The following is a 21,351-nucleotide window of genomic DNA, read 5'->3' on the forward strand; positions in this document are numbered from 1 at the left end:
GGATATTTCTTCTACAATTCTTCTCTTAGTGCCAGCCCAACCTCTGCTGACTGGAGGTATGGTTTTAGACCCTTCTGCAAAAGAGCAAGGCCAAGAAGATGGACAGATGAGGCCATCTGTGATACACGGATGGCTGGGAAGCCCTGGCTGATATGGCTGTGGAAGTCAGAATCATGGAATAGTTTGGGTTGGGAGGGACCTTAAAGCTCATCTTGTTCCACCCCCTGCCATGGGCAGAGACACCTTTCACTAGACCAGGGTGCTCTTAGCCCCAGCCAACCCAGCCTTGGGCACTGCCAGGGATCCAGGGGCAGCCACACCTGCTCTGGGCACCCTGAGCCAGGGCCTCAATGTTCACAGGGAAGAATTTCTTTGCACTATCCCATCTAACCCTGCCCTCTGTCAGCGGGAAGCCTTTGCCCCTCATCTTGTTACTCCAGCCGCTTGTCCAAAGTCCTTGTCCAGCTCTCTTGGAGCCTCTTTACACAGAGGAATGGGCTCTAAGGTCTTCCTGGAGCCTTCTCCACATGAACAGCCCCAGGTCTCCCAGCCTGGCTCCAGAGCAGAGGGACTCCAGCTCTCAGAGCATCTCTGATTCTGCATTTATTCAATCCCAGCCACAGCCCCATGTGAGCACACGGAGTTCTGGAGTTTGCTCCAAAGCTGGTATTATTCAGCAATTTTAGATCTAGCATCAACATTCACAGGAACGTTCAGCCAAAACAAAGAGTACAACAACCAGTCACCCATGAAGGGAGCCAGCTCTACAGACCCCATTCCAAATTCCAGCTCCTTTCAGGCATTAATCACTCTTGCAATCACTTTTATTTGTGCAATACATTGGCACAAGTCCTGCCAGCTTTAATGTTCAGGTTGGTTTATTTCCTCAGAACAAAAATATCAAACATATTTTTTTTAAGAACAACCTGTGTAAATAGAAAACTTCATGGCATCCTCCTCCCCCTTACAAATTTCCTGAAAGCAGCCTGGCATCTATCTGCAAGAGGCAGGACATCAGGAAAGAGTTTTCTTCAAACAGTGTGCATGGGAGAAGAGAAGGAATTTACACAGACCTATTCCTCTCTCCAACAGCACAGATTTAATTATTCTGGAAACTGCCTCAAAACATAGCAAACAAACCAAACTTCAGGAAAACCAGGTTGTGTATAAACACTGAACCTTCACTTCAGTCTCTTGAAGTAATGCAGTGCTCCTGCCCCTTTTCCCAAAACTTGTATGTGATGCTGAGATCTCCATGTGCCAAAAGGCGGACAGCTGCAACAGTCCTAGGATGACAAAGTATCACAGTCAGTGTTTCCCCAGCATCACCTGCACAGTTTATTGAATGTCAGCTCTCAATGATCCATGGTTACCAGCACACACCTCCAGTGACCCTGAAAGAAACACCTAGAATTCCAGAGATTAGCACAAATGGAACAAACACAGTAAAATCCCCTTAAATCCATTCAACTTCCTCATGAAAGACTTGGAGAAAACAGAGTATTAAGTGACAAGAGCTAAAAACAATCCAGGCCCCTCAGGCAAAGCCCCAAAGCACTCCTTGGGCCACCTCCTTTCCTATGCAGGGTCATCCATGCTTCCCATCACTTAGACTTTTCCTGGTGCTGGGAAACTGAAGCCTGGATACTTACTCTGCCTTTGGGAGAAAGGTGAATCTTGTATGACACAAAGGAATTTCTCCTCAACCCAGATTTCTATTGTTTTTCCCCGTATTTCCCCGCTCCCAGCCCCTTCCTGTTGCAGGACAGCAACACTGGAAGGCTTGGCCATCTGGCTGCATCCCAGCAATGGATCACGGAGTACCCCCAGCACTTGGGGCAATTGTTTACCTCACCCCATCACTTGCAAGTTGGGTCCTTAACAGTCTTGAAGCCCTGGCAAGGGAAATGACAATTTCCACATCCAGCAAAACCTCTTTATTTCATCTCAGCCTCCACCCATACCTCCCCCTTCTTTAGGGTAACCAGAAGGAAATTCATATCTTGGTGCAGCATCAGCTTGGCCTGGGTAAGAACCAGGACTGTTTTTAAGTGGTGATTCCTCCCTCCTCAGCTCTAAATTTGAAAGGGGAGCCTCTGGTTACTGATCAGGACTTGGCTCACCTACCTCACCTTCTAATGTCTTCACTGACCTTGTTGCCAAAAGCTCACCTGCTCCTCCAGTGCCTCTCCCAGGTGGGCTTTCCCTCTGCTCCTACAGAAGCAGCACCTTCCTCTCCCTGGTCCTCAGACAGAATCAGCACCTTCCCCTGGGTCTGGTGCCACAGGTCACATCCTGCTCTCCTTGATGTAGCTGCAAGTGGCTCCTCTCAAACCAACACAGAAAAACTCCTACTGGAAGTATTTCCCCAATTTGTGAGTACAAAAAGACACCAAAATACTGTTGGAACATAAGCCTCATCCCAATCTCATCCACAGGATTACCAGCAGAAGGAAAAACAGAATAAATGAAAACCAAAGAAAATCCTTAGAAACCTTTCCCCAGAACAACCCAGTACCTGTCTCCTACAGCAGCTCTGAGTATCAAAGGATACCACCCAAAAGGTGCATGACCTGCTCACAGCTCAGGAACACCAGGAGCCCAAACCCATTTTTATACTCTTCCAGCATCTGCATGCCACCAGAGCTGACCCAGCCAGCTCAGCTGCAGTGGCCATTCCAGCACATGTAAATCAAATTACTGGTAGCAAAATAGGAAAGCCTGTTCCTTAGAGGATATTGAGTTACGGGCTGCTAACCAGGAGGCAAAAAAAAAAAAAAAAAAAAAAAAAAAAGAAAACCAAACCAAGAACTGTGAGGGAAATAGCTTCTTTACATTCTTTACACACTAAAAGAGAAGATGAAGCATCACATGATGCTCAAAATCCATACCTCATTCATTATACATCCTTGAAAGGCACCACGGGATCACAGGATAACTGGGGCTTTGAGAAACATCAAGACTCTCCAGCCCACCCCTAATGACTCATCTCCCTCTGATGACCCTGGAGCAGTGGGATCATCAGCCCATGGGCTCAGAGCCACACAGAACCTATGACCAAGGGCCACCCTGCCAGAAAACTGGGCCTGAGTCAGCACAACGTGCCTCCTACAAGGGTTGTCCCAAATTTAAAGTTAAGGATAATAAAAGCATAAATGAGTTGAGGAATTTTTAATACTGTCAGAAACACAAGAATGAGACTTCCAGTATACCACAAACGGGGAGTTAGTGCACTCACCAAATCCCATGCTACAGCCTCGTTTAACAGGCCCCCTTGTACTGCCAAACCTTCCAAAACTTTGGGGGTACACAAGGTTCCTGACACACAAAGATATCAGTTGTCGGTCCAGGCTGGCAGCACTTTCCAGGAAAAGAGGGAAAGGAAGCCCATAAAGGACACTTCAGCTGATCTTCTCTTTGAAAATGAATTAGAGGGAGAAAAACATAAATAATTTCTCCAGTTCACAGCAGAAAGTTCTTTCAACCAGGAGAAGGAAAGAAAGGCTTCAAGTGGGATAAAGGAATCCTTATTCTTGGATGTGCTACAGTGTTCTCTGTATTGTTCAACTAAAGCACCCTTGCTCCTCCTAAAATACAACTGACCTCCACTCTGCTCCTTGTCAGTCTAATCCCAACCCCACACAGCAGTTCTTCCACATGTTCCCAACAGGAATACTTCAAAGCTGATCACTTGGTGTTCCCACCAGCATTTAGCTGGGGTTTGGGCTGTCTAATTTGGAACGAAGCTTCTTGTACACCAGGAAAAAAAAAGGATCAGACCAAGAGGTTTCTGGTTTCATGGCTGCTATTTGAAGTAATTAGGTCTTTACATGCAGCTAATTAAAAAAAAATATTCAAACTGAAATCCTAAAGCCATTTCAGGGAGTGTTTGATCAGTTTATCTCTTTCATTTCCACCAAATGGCTCCACAATCAGAAGAGAAGTAGAGGGGAATCACAGGACCCTGCAGACAGAGCAGCTGGATAGGGTTCAATACCAGTGCTGCTCCTGCATGGAGGAGAACAGCACACTCCAACCAGAGCCCTGCTCCAAGGTTTTTTTCCTTCACTACAGCAGGTTGGCAGCAACTCAGCCATGAAATCCAGCAAGGCACATTCAGATTTCAAAGGTCACACACAAGCCTGTTGGTCTCAGCTATTTTAACTCATCCTTTGGAACTACAAAGCTGATCATCAATTCATAGGGAGTAACACACCAGGTCACGGGTCATTTATAATCATAATTATATCACCTTTACTCTGCATTAAAGCCACAATTAACAGTTAATGCTTAAGTAAGGCTTTACAACTTTTTTAAGCTGCTTTTCTGCATAAAAAACTGCAGGTGCATCTTCCCCAGCTCCCCCTTTTCTGCCTCCATCTCTAGAAAGGCTGCAGGGAGGTACCAAACACAGCAGATAAAGTTCCTGTCAAAACACGAGGAAACTGGAAAACTCAGAATTGTGCACTTAACCATGGTTTCTGCCAGTTCAGCCCTCAGTGCCCCCATGCCTTGAGGCAGTAGCTCCCAGAGTGCTGCACTGGGACAGCCCTCAGTGAGAAGAATGCTCTTCAAGGCAAGTATCCAAGAAATCGGGTTGGTGGTGGCAGTCTGGAAAGCTTTCGCATCTCAGAAAAGTGACCTCAAACGATATTCATAGAAATGCAGCCTCCCCTCATAGGGGAAACAGAACATCTCCTCTTCAGGGCTTCTGTTCAGATCTAAATGGGATTCACAACTGAGAACGGAGAAGAAAGGAAGGGAAGTTGTGACTCAGTAGCCAGAAGGATAAAGCACATCCTAACACTGCAGCTCCACATGAGCTTGGCTGGGAAAGCAGATGTTATGTGCACACATCAGCAAAGAGCCAAAACCATGAACAGCAACTGCCTGAGAAGTGCTCTTCACTCAGAGCCTGACCAGTCCCACAGGCACTGACACTCGGGAGAAAAACCACTGCAACCAGGAGGGAACAATCTCATGGACTCCACGAGAGGTTCCTAATGCTGCAGTGCTCTAGAGTGCTAAGATGAAATTCCAGCAGCACCAGCGTGCTCTCAGCAGCTGATAACATTACATGCTGGGCAATCCACCCTGACACCAGGAGAGGAACAGTTATTTACAACACCAGCCTGTCCTGATTTATCTGGGCATGAGACATTGCCATCCTAGGGAGCTTTCTCTGAGCAGGTGACATGCCTCAGGGAGAAAATTCCCTAATTAGGGACCATTGATATGCTCTCTGTGGAAGTGGCTCTGCAGTCAGCCATGCCCTCCTCTTTTCTCTGTAAGTGCTCTCAAGTTATGTCCAGCTGTGAGGGCTTCAAGCAGCCACTCCAATGGTAGAGGTGGCTGTGGATATAGTCCCAGAGCATGGCAGCACACAAGCACAGACACCCACCCTTCCCACATCCAAAGTCAGAGTCCTATCACAGATGCCCAAATCCACAGAAGAAAGTGGAAGGAACAGGTATGCTGCTCCTCTTTTCTAAAGTCAAGCCACATAAACGTCAACTGCCATCTCAAGATCTGCACTTACACACATTTTTTCCTCTGGACTTTTTTTCCAATTTACAAAGATTCTCAGCTCTGCAAAAGATCCACAGTGAGTTCCAAGAGCTGCATGTATGTTAGAGAGACACTCTGTGGCAGGAGGAATTCTCCAGAGATCTGTAACAAGTCCTGACTCCAAAAGCCCTGAATGCTGATGACATGCACTACCATCCTGAACCTAAAGTGATGGAAGGAAGAGCTGTGAAGTCTGCTTAAATCTGGGATAAGACAAGAATACAAAAAGCAAAAAGGAAGAACATAAAGCAGAGCTCTTTCCCAAGCATACCTTTAAAAAAAAAACAAAAACAAAAAACAAACCCTTAAAACAGCACCCAGCCAAAGCAACAAAAGTTCTTGTTCAGAGAGCAAGAGGTCCCATAAGAGGAACGATTACGGGAAGGCGAAAGAAGCGATGAACTCGTCAGCACACACTTGTGACTCAGGAAGGACTTCACCCAGCAAGTAGGGGCTGAAACTGATCCTCAGAGCAGCACCCAGTCCTTCAAGTGCTCAGATAACCTCTACGACAATAAATGTTCAGCATTCTATGGAATCAACAGCCCCTGATAAAGCAGGGTGAGCTGCACAAGAGGCACATTAAGGTCATGTCTATCCTTACTGGAAGTAACTCTTGAGCTCTGCAAACCAACTCTCAATAATGCCAAGACACTCCCTGCATCTGAGGCAAAAAGACTTTCCAAAAGCTCATTCCCTAAATATGGAGCCCTTGGGGGGACTTCCTGGTGCTCACAGCCAAAACCATCACCTGCTTGCAAAGTGCTCTGCCACTGTGTCAGACACACCTGCTAGTGCCCAGATGCTGTTCCAGCAGGGATGCAGCCCCCAGTTCCATCAGCTGCTCTGTGCTGCTGATGATGAAAAAGACACTCCAATATGGAGCAGCTGAAGGAGCTGGGAAGGGGCTCAGCCTGGAGAAAAGGAGGCTCAGGGGGGCCCTTCTGGCTCAACACAGCAGCCTGAAAGGAGGGGGCAGCCAGGTGGGGGTTGGGCTCTGCCCCTAAGGAACAAGGGACAGAACAAGAGGGAAGAGCCTCAAGCTGTGCCAGGGGAGGTTTAGTTTGGATATTCTTGAAATTGTTTTCACAAGATGGCTGGTCAGGCACTGATCAAACTGCCCAGGCCAGTAGAGTGTCCATCCCTGAAGGGGTTTAAGAGATGTGTGGATGTGACACTTGGGGACATGGGTTAGTGGTGGCCTTGGCAGTGCTGGGGGAACAGGTGGACTCTGTGATCTTAGAGGGCTTTTCCAACCTTAACAACTCTGTGATTCAGTGACTCCATGCACAAGTGAACAAGGGTGAACAAGGCTTAGGAGCTCACAAGCAGATTAGTGTTTCTCAAAACCACAATGAACACTTATGAGGGCCCTCAGCACTCATCAATCACATTAACCTCAGCTGCTCCTGTATCATCACAGCTACTGCAATGCCCAATTAGAGCATTTGAAACTCTGCTCAAGTCTGTTGGTGTTTTACTGCTCACTAAAGCAGAGAGCTGGCAGGTCTCAGGACTCAGACTAGCACCAACACCCTCTCATAACCAGGAGAGCACTTCCCCTGGAGGGCATCAGGACATCTCTTCTGTTAGTTCAAAGGAAAAGTCTGGAGCCTCTAAAGCAGCAGGACTGGTGCTCAAGCAGAGCAAGTCGAGGAGAGAAAGGAGGCCTGAAAAATTATAAGTCAGAGAAAAACCCAGGATAATCATGTGCCTCCTTGCTGCAGGAAGTGAGCAATAGTGACCCTGAGTGCTCTGCAAAGCTAAAACTTCATAAAGAAATTCCCATCTTACACATAGCCAAGTCTGTTTAAACTCTACCTGCATGATAAACCAGCTGTTTTCATGGGAATGGAAAGAGCCCAGCAGCTTTTTCATGTTCTACTGATTTGTAACACCACAATATTTTATATTAGAGCTGCTGGCAAAGGCTCTGAGAAGTAAAACCTCACACAGGGACATCCCCTGGGATCTCAGCCTGGTCTTCCCAGGACTAGTGCCAGGTGACTTTTAACAGGCAGGAGCTGGAGGAGAACAGAATCACAGAAGGTTGGATAAACCCTCTAAGATCATGTCCAACCATCAATCCAGCACCACCAGGTTCACCACTAAACCGTGTCCTGAAGTTCCACATCCACGCATTTTTTGAACACTTACAGGAAAGGTGACTCCACTACTGCTCTGGGCAGTCTATTCCAATGCTTTACAACCCTTTCCATGAAATTTCCCCAAATATCCAATCTAAATCTGGTACAACTTGAGGCTGTTTCCCCATGTCCTGTCACTTACCACCTGAGAGCAGAGCCCAACCCCACCTGGCCCCAATCTCCTGCCAGCAAAGTTTCCTTTCAGCACTGTAGCCAGGAATCTGCTCCTACCTCACCTGGGAGCCTTGTGTTTGAGCACAAAAGGAAATTACAGGCTTTAGGCACTTCCTAAATCAGAGAGAACAGCAGAGGGCCCATCTTTGGATAAGGCTGGGGACCAATACTTCACCACAGCCTTGAAGGACAGGCACAGTGGGACACTGGGATATTTTCACAGGTCTCTGTCCTTTCCATTTCACATCATCTTGTGGCTTCTAAGTCCTGGCCAGTGCTCCCAGTCTCAGCAAAGCCAGCCCAAGTGCATCCAGACCCACGCCCAGTGCGTCCCCTACAGGGATCCCTAAAACCAGGCGCCACAGTAATTTCTTCAGTTTCCAGAAGACATCAGAGCCCAAGATCCTACCAGAGAGGTATCACAGGTACTACTGCAGGCAGGAACTGCAGAAATCCTCAGCAAAAAGTGCAAGATGCTAGAAGAGGAGAGAGCTGGAAGGAAAACAGAACTCAACAACCTCATTAAAGCCTTTCTTCTTCCTTTGCTTAACAAGGAGAATGCTTAATTAAGTCTTCCTTCAAGCCTTCCCCCTCACCTGGCAAGGCTCAGCAGAAAGCAGAGACTTAACAATTTCCTCTGCAGCACAGGACACCTCAGTGGGACAGGAATTTGCATATTCTAAAGGAGCAGTGAATCGCTGGTTCTCTATTGTTCAGCCGCAGTGGGGAGGGACAAAATCAGCAGGAGGTACATTTCAGCTCTGCTCAGGAATAAGAGAGAGCAGGAGGGAAAGGAATAAACAGCAACTTGCTCCAAGTCTGGAGCTTTCCCAAGGCAGGAGTTTGATTGTGTTACACACAGACTTCTCAGTTTATTTGCAAGTCTCCTGCAGCTTAGTAGGTCAGTTCAACTGGCAACTGCTGCTGATTTTAAGCCCAATTATAGCCACTTCTACCTGGTGACAAAGCCTCAGTTCTGCAGCCAATTCTCACCCATTAATGCCTCCAGAATTGATAGAACTTGCTATTCATGGTAATCACCAGTTTGACCTCAAAGTTACTGTTTCCTGTCATAATTTCAGTCTTGTTTGTTTTCACTGGAACATCTCCCTGTGTATTCCCAACTCCTGGGACCACTTCTCCTGTGTAGGGAGCTGAGATACATACAAGCCTTCAACTCTGGCTCACCTATAACCAAAAATAAGAGCACAGAGACTCATCCTCCTGGGACAGAACTATCACCAAGGACCCTCTACTAGAATCGAGACATTCTTAGGGAAGTTGTCCCCAGTCCTCATGATTTAGTTCTCTTATGAGAGAGAGTCCACAGCAACACAACAATGGGAAAGTTCTTTTTTTTTTTCTTTTTTTCTTTTTTTCTGATAGGTCTTTCAATCCAAACATAACAAAAAGCTCCAAAAAGCCAGAGGCCTCAGCCCACCATTCTGCAGTTTAGGGAACACCAAGGAGGACTTCAAGCTCTGCACATCCCAGGAAACTGGGCTCTACATACCTGCATCACAAAGTGAATGGAGACAGGTAAATAAACCAAACCCTCAGAGGCCAGCTTGAGACCCAAGAGATTTAGAAGGAAGTGCAGCAGGATGGATTTAAAAAGGAGTTTGTGCCTTTGTTTCCCTCTGAGTACTTCCCAATTCCCCCAAGAAGCACCACAAGCAGCCTTGCATTTTGCCAAAGGGAGATCTATTCTGACCCAAAATTCCATTGAAAAGGTAGGAAACGTGTTCTGAGCAAGATGCTTGTGGCAATTGGAAGAACTGGGCTCTACAGCTGCCAGGGGATACAGAAATCATGGAATAGTCTGGGTTGGAAAGGACCCTAAAACCCATTGGTTTCACTCCCTGCCATGGACAGAGGCATTTTCCACTAGACCAGGGTACTCAGAGCCACATCCAGCCTGGCCTTGAACACTTCCAGAGATGGCACAGCTCCAGTTTGTCTGAGCAACCTGTGCCAGGCTCTCACCAACCTCACAGGAAAGAATTTCCTCCCTATTTCAAATTTGAATCTTCCCTCTTGAAGTCCTTAAAGCTTAAAGTAATTTTCCTCTGTCCTATCATTAAAAAATCTGTTGCAAAAATATCAGGCAGAAGGAAGATGCTCAGGTGCATCAAACTGGGTTTGAGTGTAATTATACAAAACAGCCCTGGATTATTTAGTACAGAGAAATGAACTTTGTTCCTGGAACACAGCAGGGTTCAGCAAAGGCATAGCAGTCTCAGCTTGGAAAGAGTTGCGAAGCAAGGGACGGATGCAGCAATGCTCAGGAGGGAAGAGATACTACAACTGAGCCATTCAGGAGCTGGACCACGGGTCAGCTCAGTGCTCCACAAGCACCTGTCAGCTGGTACACAGGGAGGTTTTCTATAACTTTTGTGATTCCACTGGTCCATTAACCATGGACTGCAGACAGCATTCCCAGCCCATCTCCTCACTCAGTGTCTAAGAGAATGGATTAAGCTGCCCTGCCAAACCGCCCCAGTACAGCCTGTACTCTAAACTTAACTGGTACAAAGCTGTTGGAAAACACTAAAGAATGTTCTGCCTCAATTCTGAACAATTCCCAGTGTCTTTGATAGGGAGGAGGAGCTCCTGCTGGAACTGCTTTACTCCTCTCTGAATGTATAATGATGTTTTAAAGCAGCAGCACAACCTTCAGCTTGCACATGGCCCTGCAGGAACTTCTTTTCCCATGAATGAACAGTAGATTTTTGTTTGGGTCTCAGTGACTTATGTTCATCTGGGAGACTTAGTTTCCTTTTAATACTGCAACAAAAATCAACTTCAAGGAAGCCTGGAAATATTTTTGACTGACAGCTACCCATCAGCTGTGTAAGGTGGGAGAACTCCACACACAGAAGTCAGTGGATAAATTGGCTGATAAGCAGTTCAGCCCAGCACTTAAGCTTGCCTACAGGAGAGAATTTTCACCCTTTTACTCTGCACTTCTCAGTCTCCTCTAACCAAAATCACTGGTTTTACTTACACCAGATGTGTGGAAATCAGCATCTTCACAAGATGCTTTGTGGGAAACGAGAAGCCACACAACCTTCCTGGGGAAGACCTGTCTGGTGCCCCAGCAGATCACCACAATCATCCTGACCCCCACCACAAACCAGGCCCAGGTGATCCCAGACCCCCACAAGAGCTTCCCAGGTCAGACACCACCAGGGATGAGACCCAAGATAGATCCTATATGCTTCCAAACCGCAACTTCCTGAAACGCAGCAAGTGGAAAATCAGGGCCTTTTGCCAACTCTAGAGCCACAGACTTTCTGCACAAGACCCCATCAGTCTTACATCCCCTTTCAGAACTCCTCTCCTGGGGGCAGGCACCTGCTAACACACTTACTAAAGTCTCATCCCTAACCCAGGGCGGGATGACTTGTGCTCTGAGATCACATGTCCGGCTTGGACCAGAGCAAGGAACAGTGGAAGAGTAAAGGCAAGGAGATGTCCAGATGATGTCCAGATGTCCAAAGAGATAAGGAATCATGTCCAGTCAGGAGGAGGTTGTGTTCCTTTAGGAAGGAGCATTCAATCCAACCTCTTCCTCAAACACTGCCTTAGCTTCCTCACAAGCACAAAGAGACAACCTTAAAACACCAGAGCTGTTGGAAAGGCTGCCAATATTCATTTTCTGCTAGCGAAGAGGTACTGTCTGTATTGCAGGAGAGACAACAGCAGCAAACTGATGGCCCTGAGCTGGGGCTGGTTCATGACAGAAGGATTTTGTCATTTTCCAGAATTCTCTCCCTAGGGTTTCCCCCAAAGCAAGAGACCAGAAAAGATTTCTGCTCCTGCCTGCACCTCCCCCTGAAGATTTCAAGGAAAAAAAGATGGATCAAGGAGCCTTTTTGCATTTATAAACCTGTTAATTTTTCTAGAAGATTTAAGGCTTTAAAGAGTCCAAAACGTTTACTTGAAGTTTTCTATCCAAACAGACCTCTTTTAATACTTAAAAAAAAAAAAAAAAACAAAACAGAAATAAAATATTTAGATTTTTCTGAAGTAAGGCATTCTGACAGCTCCAGACAGAAGTGCTGGAGAGGAGGAGGAAATCCAATTTTTAAGTTTGACAGGAACTTTTCTTTTTTTTCCTTTTCTTTTGACTGGCAGAGAAACAAGACTACAGATCTATTTCAGCCCCTGGCTCTGAACAGAAATAGCTGGGATGAGCAGCACAGGAAACAACAAACCAAACTTACTCAACTGCCGCCAGTTCCAGGTCCCTGTCCCACACATGCTTTGCCTCACAAGAAAGATTCTTCAAGGTGATGATGTAGCAGTATTCCACCCCACCATCCTGCCCTTCCTCTCCACACACTCCCACCACTTTCCATTTTGCCTCCAAAAGCCTATCCCGCAGAAGAGAAGCAAGTTCCCTACTTGAGAACACTACAGGCATGACATGTTTTGGGAGAGTTCAGCCCTTTTCAAAACCTCGTTACCTTGATTTCTTCTCAGCCATAAGAATTGAGAGGGTCAAACATCTGGCGGCACATTTCTTTCTCCACTTTCATATACTCCTTGTAGTATCTGCAAAGTAGAGCACAGGATGGCGTCAGGGGCTGGAGACTGTCTGTGTCACCCTCAGTGTCACAACCTGAAAATAATTTTATTTTCTGGATATAAATAAATTAACATAATGGAAAATTGTGCCAGCAGCACAGACACAGCTCCTTCACACCTTTCTTTCTGCAATGTCAAGGAAAGAGAGCTGGAAATTTGATGTCTCACCCCCAGACCTTGGATCTCTGCTCGGGACTAATTAGATCATTTGCCTCCTGTGAGACAGGTGCTCTCTACACTAGTCCTGGAAACAAGGGACAGTGCAGAGGAACCCCACCTGTGTGCTATGGGATACTTTTGTGAGTCCTTATGCAAGTTCTTTTAGCACCCAGGAGACACTGTCTGACTACCATACAGCAGGATATCTACATTGGATATATGATCTGGGCAGAGGATGGGAAGGAGACAGTGGGGATTTGTGTCTGGACTAAGTGGATGACAAGCAGATGTACCTTCCTCTACTCTCTCTTCCTTGCCAGTGTGACAGGATGACAAAAGCTTTGCAGCCTGCTCCATTTGAACTTTTCCAAGCACAGCATCCTCTGCTCTCTGTGCTCTCACCTCACTGGTAAGGAATCCCTGAGCTGCAGGCTGACTCAGTTTGGGAACACTGTTCCAGGGATCAGTGGCTGCCCACGAGTTCGGCTTTCCTGCATCTACTGCCATATAAGGCCAAAAGCAAAGGGTTTTGTGCAACACACTAGAACCAGCCTGAGGGAGACGCTGGCTCAGGTTCTCTCAGCCCCAGCCCTCGGCACCCTTGGGGCCCCGGAACCTCAGAGGTTACAAAATCCCAGCACAACAAATCTCTCCTGGTAAGTCTCACACAGAAGTTGCTGACCAATGATGCCCACCTGCAGCTGGCACATTCCCACACCTATGACAGCAGGAAATCCAAGAGCCCTTGTTTGGAGGAACAGATTAATACCAGACATTGGAAGAACCTAAATCCATTCTGGTTTTGATGCAATGCAAGCCTTCCAATAGAATTCCTAGATTCAGCAGCAGAATTTGCACCAAATCCACCACAGCTGGTACCAGACACATTCTACATACCTCTCATCCTGGATTCTGCCTGTTGTTTTCCAGGGGATTTTGCCAAGGATCTGTTTCAGCCAGTAAACAGATGCATTCCAAAGCTTTGTTTTAGACAGCAAAAGGGAGCTTGCTGATCACCACACAACATTGCTTTTAACAAAGTACAAACGTACTCAGTAAGGAAGTGAAAAGCCACTAAGAACAAGATTTTGATTCATATTCCATTTCTGAAGCATTTGTCAGATCACACTACAAGTTCTCAGGCAAGGGCAGGCTGGCAACTTTACATATCTAGTCAGAGGTAAGGACTCATTAACAACACCCAGTAGCACTTGCTTCATCTGCTTCACACTAATTCCACTCTTTGTCACAGGCAAAAGACTTCTGCAGTGCTGCCTCCAGCATCAGAAACATATACGGCTGCTGGAGCAAGTCCAGAGGAGGCCATGGAGATGCTCCAAAGGCTGGAGCCCCTCTGCTCTGAAGACAGGCTGGAAGAGCAAAGGTGTTTACATGGAAAGAACTCCAGAAAGACCTCAGAATCCCTTCCTTTGCCTAAAGGGGCTCCAGAAGAGCTGGAGATGGACTTTGGACAAGGACAACAGGGAATGACTTCCTGCTGCCAGAGGGCAAGGGTAGATGGGATACTGGGAAGAAATTCTTCCCTGTGAGAGTGGGGAGGCCCTGGCACAGGTTGCACAGAAAAGCTGTGGCTGCGCCATCCCTGAAGTGCTAAAGGCCAGGTTGGACAGGGCTTAGAGCACGCTGGTATGGTGAAAAGAGTCTTTGCCCATGCCAGTGGAATGAGTTTTAGGACTCCTTCCAACCCAAAGCATTGCATGGTTAAAAGCAAAAAGTACACCAGTTTCAACAGGCAGCAAAGCAGGAACTCCAGGACAAGAGTTTAAGGTGCGCTCAATTCTGACACACGCACACTCACTGAACGTGCTGCTCTCTACAGAGCTGGAGCTGACAAAGGCAGAAATGTCTTGTTGCTTTCCAGTCACACCACCTAAACACCATTAGCAAAATTTCCCTTTTATCTACCAAAATATTTCAAACAAATCTAAGGGAATACATGAGGCTACTAGAATCAGACCTTCTAGCGTTATACATATACTAGCCTCCAAGAGCAGTCAGACAGATCTAGTTTAGAACTCCCCAGTCTCAGTGGACAATTTGGTAGCTCCATACCCAGTGGGAGATCAGGATGAATACAAGAGATTAATTTAAAATTTCCAGACCAGCAGCTAATACTACGTTCAAGCTCTTTGTTCTTTGGAAGTAACAAAACAAATTTGCAGACTCAGTGTTATGACAGACTATTTAAAGACAACATGAATACACAGGACAGAACAGCCCTCCACCAACATATTCCCTGGCAAATGGCACTCAGCCAGACTGGCTTTTCCAGCAGCACCAACCACTCTTTTTAGGTGTTACTGCTGCCTTTCTGCAAGTGCCTGGCACTGACATACAGAAGAGGGTTCATATTCAAGGGCTACTTTATGAGCTCCAGAGCTGAGGACAGCATCGCTCCTGCCTCAGTACACAGTGCCAGGAGGACAGCATACACTTTTGGGAAAAATCTAATGCTTCTGGCAGTTTCAAAGGAAGAGCATCATGAGGGCATAGACAAGCATTAGTCATGTTTTGGTGGGGTGGGGGCATGACTAAAAGCTGGCAGGATAGTCCTGAACTCAGCCTATGGGGAAAGGGAGAGTTCATCTTCAGGGCTGTTCATTTATTATCTCCAAGATGGCAAGAAATTCACTTTCAATGAATATTAGTATTGTGCATTGAAGCACATGCAGCTTGCTGAAAATAACCAACACATCTTAAAGGGAATGAAAATCATATTTATTGAGAACATTACCAGCTGGATCATCAGTCAACTGTATTTCACTGGATTTGAGGTATTTTAGTAGCCCCCACATCCCTGTTCTCACCCTGATCTGCTCACAAGTCAGGACACATACACCAAAGAAATACATGGAAAGGGTGGATGCTTTGAGCTCCTCACTTGCAGCTTCTGGGCCTGAAAAATGTTTCAAGCTGTTTTCTCCACATGCGTTTTCCCAAGTCACTTATTAACCCAATAGTTTGGGGTTTTTTTTTAATATTTCAAATATTTTGGAATGGGTATTACAGCCTGCCCAAACACTCTCTCTTCCCCAGGTATAGAAAGGAGGGCTCTCACCTTGCTAACTTCTTCAGCTCATTGTTGATATCACGGTTGAAGGGTTGGATGCACTGAGCTCTGGCCAGGTAATCCCGGGATTTGCTGTACTCCCTCATGTAGAGACAAGCCTATCATGGAAAGAAGTTAGATGCATCACAAGATAAATACAGACCTGCTGCCCTTCTTCAGGCCTCGTGCCAAAACACACTTTCCTGCAACAGAGAAAAGTAATTCAGGAACACTCCATGAAAAGCTCCATGTGACACATTTCCAGAGAGCCAGACTTTCCAAAAGGGCAGATGCAGACAAACCACCTTGACTACTGCAGCAGCCCAGAATTCAGAGATTCCCTTCAGCTCATTCTGGGCTCCCTCTACAGCCAGGCCAGGATGTTCCATGATGGTTTATTTGCCCACCTGGCCACACCTGAAGAGCGCTTTGGCATTTCCTTGGTCCATCTCCAAGGCCAACTCCCCGTATTTCAAAGCTCGGTCAGCACGTTCCAGTTTCAGGTAAGTGAGTGAGAGATTCAGGAACAGCAGCAGTTTGGAAGCGTTGATCTGGCTCTGCTCTGCCTTACCGGAAGAGCTGCGACCCAGGATGGAGAGTGCCTGAGCAGAGAGGGAAAATCAGCCAGTGCACAACAAATCCATCATGGAAAGTGAGAAATCCATCTCATCCAACAGCTACACCCATATTTCTGGTCACCTAGGTCACTAAAATGTAGTATCAAAACTCTAAATACAGGGCATGGCATTCTCAGCATGACTAGTCATGCTGACCATATGACCACAGGCTTAGAAACTTACCATGGAAAGCAGAAGAATAAAATAAAAAGAACCCAGAACTCAGATTTAAAATGGATATCTTACAGGATAAATATGGATATCTTATTGGGAAGAAGGCAAGTCAAATTACTTTAGTTTCAAAAATCCAAGTAAAAGCAACTTTGAATCATCTCTACCTCTGAAAAAGTAGCAGATGCCTTCCAGTTTGAGAATAACTGAGCATTTACCCTGCCAGGAGAGGGAGCTAAAGGGGCTCAGACTAGGAAAAAGGATTAGGGGGGATCACCTTCTCACTCTCTACAATTCCTGGACAAGAAGGTGCAGCCAGATAGGGGTCAAGCTCTGCCCCCAGGTAGCTGGACAAGACAAACAGCCTCAAGTTGAAGCACAGGAGGTTCAGGTTGGATACTGGGGAAAATTTCTCACTGAAAGTGTTGTGCAGCCCTTGCACAGAGGCTATTCAGGGCAGTGGTGGAATCCCCATCCCCAGAGGGACTTAACAGCGCTGTGGATGCGGCACTTGTCGACATGGATCAGTGGTGGCCTTGGCAGCTCTGGGAACAGTTGGACTTGGTGGTCTCAGAGAGCTTTTCCAGCCAAAATGATTCTGTGACTATTCCTTAATTTACCACTGCTGCTCACACAAAACCAGGTGTGCAAGCCCTGTTCTGAAGTAACAAACTATGCCTGGAAAAATACCATAAAGTTATTTGATCTCTAGCCTGTACCTGTTGTGGTGAGCTAAAATAATCCCTTCTTCCAAAGCTTTCCCAAAGCACACCCCACATTTTCCTGGTGCCATACCCTCTTGTATCTGTCCTTGGCAATCTTGAAGCACTGCTTATAGAAGAAGTAGTTGCCAAACTCTCTTTCTGTGGCTGCCACTTTCAACACCTTTTCCAGGGGAAGTCTATCCCGCTGTTCCTGTGTGAAGAAATATCTGAATTTCAGCTCAAACTAAAGAAAACAGGCAGAGAACTCAGACAGGACAGTCCTGAACAGCTCCTTCCTATTCACAGAGCAGAAGCCAGGTCCTTACCAAGGCCAGGCCACCACCATATGGTATCTCCCCAGCCAGGCTGAAACATTACAGTGTTCTTGTGCTGATTATTCACTAAAGATGTCAGGAAGCTCCTCAGGCCTAAAGGGGGACTGAAAAAAAGCAGGAATGTGTTCTTAAAACCTGCCCAACTCCTTCAGCACACAGCTGAGTTAACACAAATGCTGACACTGGCACAAAGCTGCTCGAAACATTCCATTGCTCTAATTGCTCTCAGGCCAGCTCTGGGACAGCCTGACACTACCAAAGACACCAAACAGCAAAACAAAAATCCCAATAATCATTAAAAAAAAGATAAAAATGGAGGGACAGGTTTTCTTCTGGGTCTGCAAGTTGGAACCAGCTCATAGAGAGGGGTCAGTCAGACAAAATGGGTAGGCAAGGAGGGAGAACAACAAGACTGGTTTGCTCACAGGGCTTTGGGGGAAAATTTACCTGTGCAGGGGCTGGAGGAGCTCCCCCATGAGCTTCTGCCTCCACTCACTGACCCACAACCACAGCCCAAAGCCCTTGACATGGAAAGGCAAATTAACAATAGCAGAGTAACTCACCAGGAAGGAAAGAGGGAGCACTTGGGAGAGGAGCCAAGAGGCAGAGACAAAGGGTGGGGGCTGGTGGGGCACTAGGACACTGCAGACTGAAGAGGACTGTAACAGTCAGCTCCTTACTGTTCCTTGAAGAAATTCCTGGAAGCTGCTGCCCTCTAGTGCAACCATGAGGTTTCTGGTAAAACTAAAAATAAACGGGAGCCATTCCAGCACAGAGGAGCAAACAAAGGCAGATCCCGCCTTCTCCCTCTGCACGGGAGGGCAAACAGAGAGAGACATGGAGGGACACAAAAGGCAGGCATGTGGATCAGAGCAGAGCTGGGAGCCCAGGGACCAGATACTTGCACCAGCATCCACGTGAACACGTGTAACACACAAGCCACAGCCACTGTGAGACAGGACAATGGTGGTTCACCCTCCAGATTTCGGTCTCAAGCCTTATTAAAAGAACTCACGCAAGTCAACTCAAAGAAGGTGTCGCACTCCTCTGAGTCTATGAAGTCCAACACCTCCACCTTGAAGAGGACCGTGGTGTTTGGGGGGATGGAGGGAGGACAGCCCCGCTGGCCATAGGCGTATTCCGGAGTGAGGACGAAGAGCGCAGCCTCTCCTTTGGTCATGGACAGCAGCCCGATCTCCAGCCCCCACAGGGTGATGTCTGTCACAACGAGGGGTGGGACACGTGAGCTTCACCAACCCAACATCCTCACACACCAAACAATGACTTCTCCTTAAGCTTGATGGAAAAAAAATCCCTGGGAGCTCCTGTCTCAGCAACTACAACAGCCAGTTGCTGCAGAAAGGATTATCAGGGGTACTGCTGCTGTGGGACTGAGCAGGTGGCATTGCAAATCCAGAGTGGGATGAATTGGAAGGGGCTTCAGAGATGATCCAGTCCAAGCCCTGCCACAGTCAGGAACACCTCTCCCTAGACCAGCATGCTAAAAGGCCTGTCCAGCCTGGAAAACATCATCTCCTCTCAAGAGACTTAAAACTACCTGAGGGCAGGTGGGAAACACCTCCCTGCCATTCCCAGGCAGAGGGTGAGCAGGTCCAGATTCCATCTCCCACGTGAACCAGGAGGATTTTGGACTCCATAAACAAGTGTTAAAGGTTTCAAACAACCCAAAGACACCAAACAGCATTTAAACTGAAATGCTTTAATACAACCCCAGGGCCCAAAATGCCTTAATACAATCCCAAGCCCCAGGACAAAGTTTGTGGCTCAAACCTACCTTTTCCAAGTTTCATCAGCCTCGGATACTTGCTGTTCCCATTTGAACAGAAGAGCTTATTCCAATTTCCTAGGTACCCAGAGTACCTCACTGTACAGCCCAAAGCGAGGAGTGGGTAGAAAGGAAAAGCAAGAGGTTGATTTCATATCCCATAACAGCAACACCAGGAGCACACTAAGAGTTGTAACCACCCAGTTATCCTGCTTCTCCTTTTCCGTTCTGCTATAGGACAGCAGAGGCAGCAAAACCCCTTCTGTTTTACACCAAAAACCTGGTCACATCCAAGCAGTCAACTGCTGTGTGTTTCAGCATCATTCCCAGACAAAGCAGCTGCTTCACAGTCCTGATCTATTTAAGAGATGTGATTTCGCATTTTTAAGAACTGGAAACTTCAGCCGAGCAAATTAAAATGCCCTAATTATATGCAGAAATATTTAAAAATAATTCCCTAACCAAAGCTGGAGCTCTGGAAAGAGGAACAAGAGGAAAAATGTACCACTACCCCAAGCTCTGCATCTGTAACTACAGTTCTGCCTCAGAAAATACACTGTGATGGGCTCTCTTGACACAGCACCAGGGCCCTGCACTTCAGGAACTGCTTCCAACTTCAAACTTCTCTGTGAGCACAGGTGGGCCCTAGAAATCCTTCATTCCTCAAGGTCAAGATGCCTTTTCATTTAGTGTGTCAGCCACAAGAAGTTAAACAGGGTATCCCAAGTGTTAAAACACTGATAAGGAGAGGAGACAGTCTCTGAAACAGAGACACGGCACAGTACAATATCAGCATTTTTAAGTCCTTGTTGTGGTTTTTGCCAGCCACCAGCATGTCAACATTACAGCCTTGGGGGATTTTCCCCCACAGGCTCTGCCCTGTTTCCCTCAGCACCCGCTTCAGGTCCAGCCACACAGACCAAACTTCACATGGAGACACAGGTGACAGAGATGAGCACCAGATCCTCACTCCAGCCCACACTTCCACGGATTTTCATGTTCTTAGTCCTGCTGAACTTAGGCTAAAGGAAACAATTCCTATTTAAAAGCTGCTCAGGAGATGGTTACTGGTGCCTGAACTACCAGTGAACTCAGGCTCAACATTACTGCAGAGCACCCTGAACCTCCCCAGGCAGCCAGGCCGAGCACAGACAGCCTCACTCCAGGACACCAGCCCTGGAGAGACTGCAAGAATCGTGGAATGGTCTGGGTTGGAAAGGACCTTGAAGATCATCCAGTCCAACCTCCTACCCATGAGCAGGGACACCTTCAAGTAGAGCAGGTAGCTTCAGCATGGCCTTTAACATTTGCAGGAACGGGGCAACCTCGGCTTCCTTGGGCAACCTATGCCAGAGAGTTGGGACATCCCTAACATGGGTGCCCGGCCCTGCCCACGGGACCTCTCAGGGCCCACAGGAGGCTCCGGAGGCCCCAGACCCGGCTCTACCTGCCACGGAGGCGGATGGGGGCACGGGCTGCCCGGTGCCGGGGCGCAGCTGCTCCTTGCGCACCCCTCCATCGCCGGTCAGGTCCTGCAGGGGCTGGAGAGACTCCGAGGCCAGAGATAAAGAGGGTGTCGAGGCCGGGGTCGGCGCCAGAGCCCACGCCGGAGCGGAAGCCGGGTCCGGGTCCGGGTCTCGCCCCCCGGCCCCGAGCCCCTCCCGGCCGGCACCGCCCGCCATCATGGCCGCGGCGCCGCCAGTCAATCACGCTCCGAGCAGCGGCCCCGGCCCAACGCGCGCCTTCAGAGCCACGCGGCAACGGACGCGCGCCTGCGCAGCACCAACGGAAGGCAGGACGGCACGGAGCGCCGCGGTGCACGCTGGGGGATGTAGTCCGCGGTCTGCGCTGCCCTCCGCATTTCGTTAGAACAAAAACCCCAAACCAACCCAAAACTCAAAACCCAAAACCGACTCCCACAAAAACAGCCGATCAAAAAACCCAACCAAACAACTATACGAAAAAAAAACCAAACAAAAAACCCCCAAAACCCAAACCACAACCCAATCAAACAAAAATCCAAACCA

The 21,351-nt window shown here is 47.5% G+C and overlaps 1 protein-coding gene across 1 annotated transcript; it reads right to left on the minus strand.

Annotated features, from left to right (window-relative positions):
- Positions 1-1,153: 1,153 nt before the first annotated feature.
- Positions 1,154-21,006, minus strand: FKBP6 (FKBP prolyl isomerase family member 6 (inactive)). Its single transcript, XM_063174229.1, has 8 exons — positions 20,772-21,006; positions 19,334-19,423; positions 18,554-18,756; positions 17,295-17,414; positions 16,119-16,313; positions 15,721-15,830; positions 12,362-12,449; positions 1,154-1,286 (listed from the first exon to the last, which is right to left on the minus strand). Exons 1-7 carry the CDS (start codon positions 21,004-21,006, stop codon positions 12,374-12,376), a joined length of 1,029 nt encoding a protein of 342 aa, XP_063030299.1. The 3' UTR covers positions 1,154-1,286; positions 12,362-12,373.
- Positions 21,007-21,351: the final 345 nt, after the last annotated feature.

Source organism: Melospiza melodia, chromosome 21, assembly GCF_035770615.1.
Source record: "Melospiza melodia melodia isolate bMelMel2 chromosome 21, bMelMel2.pri, whole genome shotgun sequence".
Classification (NCBI taxonomy): Eukaryota; Metazoa; Chordata; class Aves; order Passeriformes; family Passerellidae; genus Melospiza; species Melospiza melodia.

Coding starts and splice junctions, on each gene's coding strand:
- FKBP6 (XM_063174229.1), bottom strand. CDS start 21,006: ATGGCGGGCGGTGCCGGCCGGGAGGGGCTCGGGGCCGGGGGGCGAGAC. Junction 19,424..20,771: donor CCCATCCGCCTCCGTGGCAG/GTAGAGCCGGGT, acceptor TGGGCTGTACAG/TGAGGTACTCTGGGTACCTA. Junction 18,757..19,333: donor GCTGATGAAACTTGGAAAAG/GTAGGTTTGAGC, acceptor TCGTTGTGACAG/ACATCACCCTGTGGGGGCTG.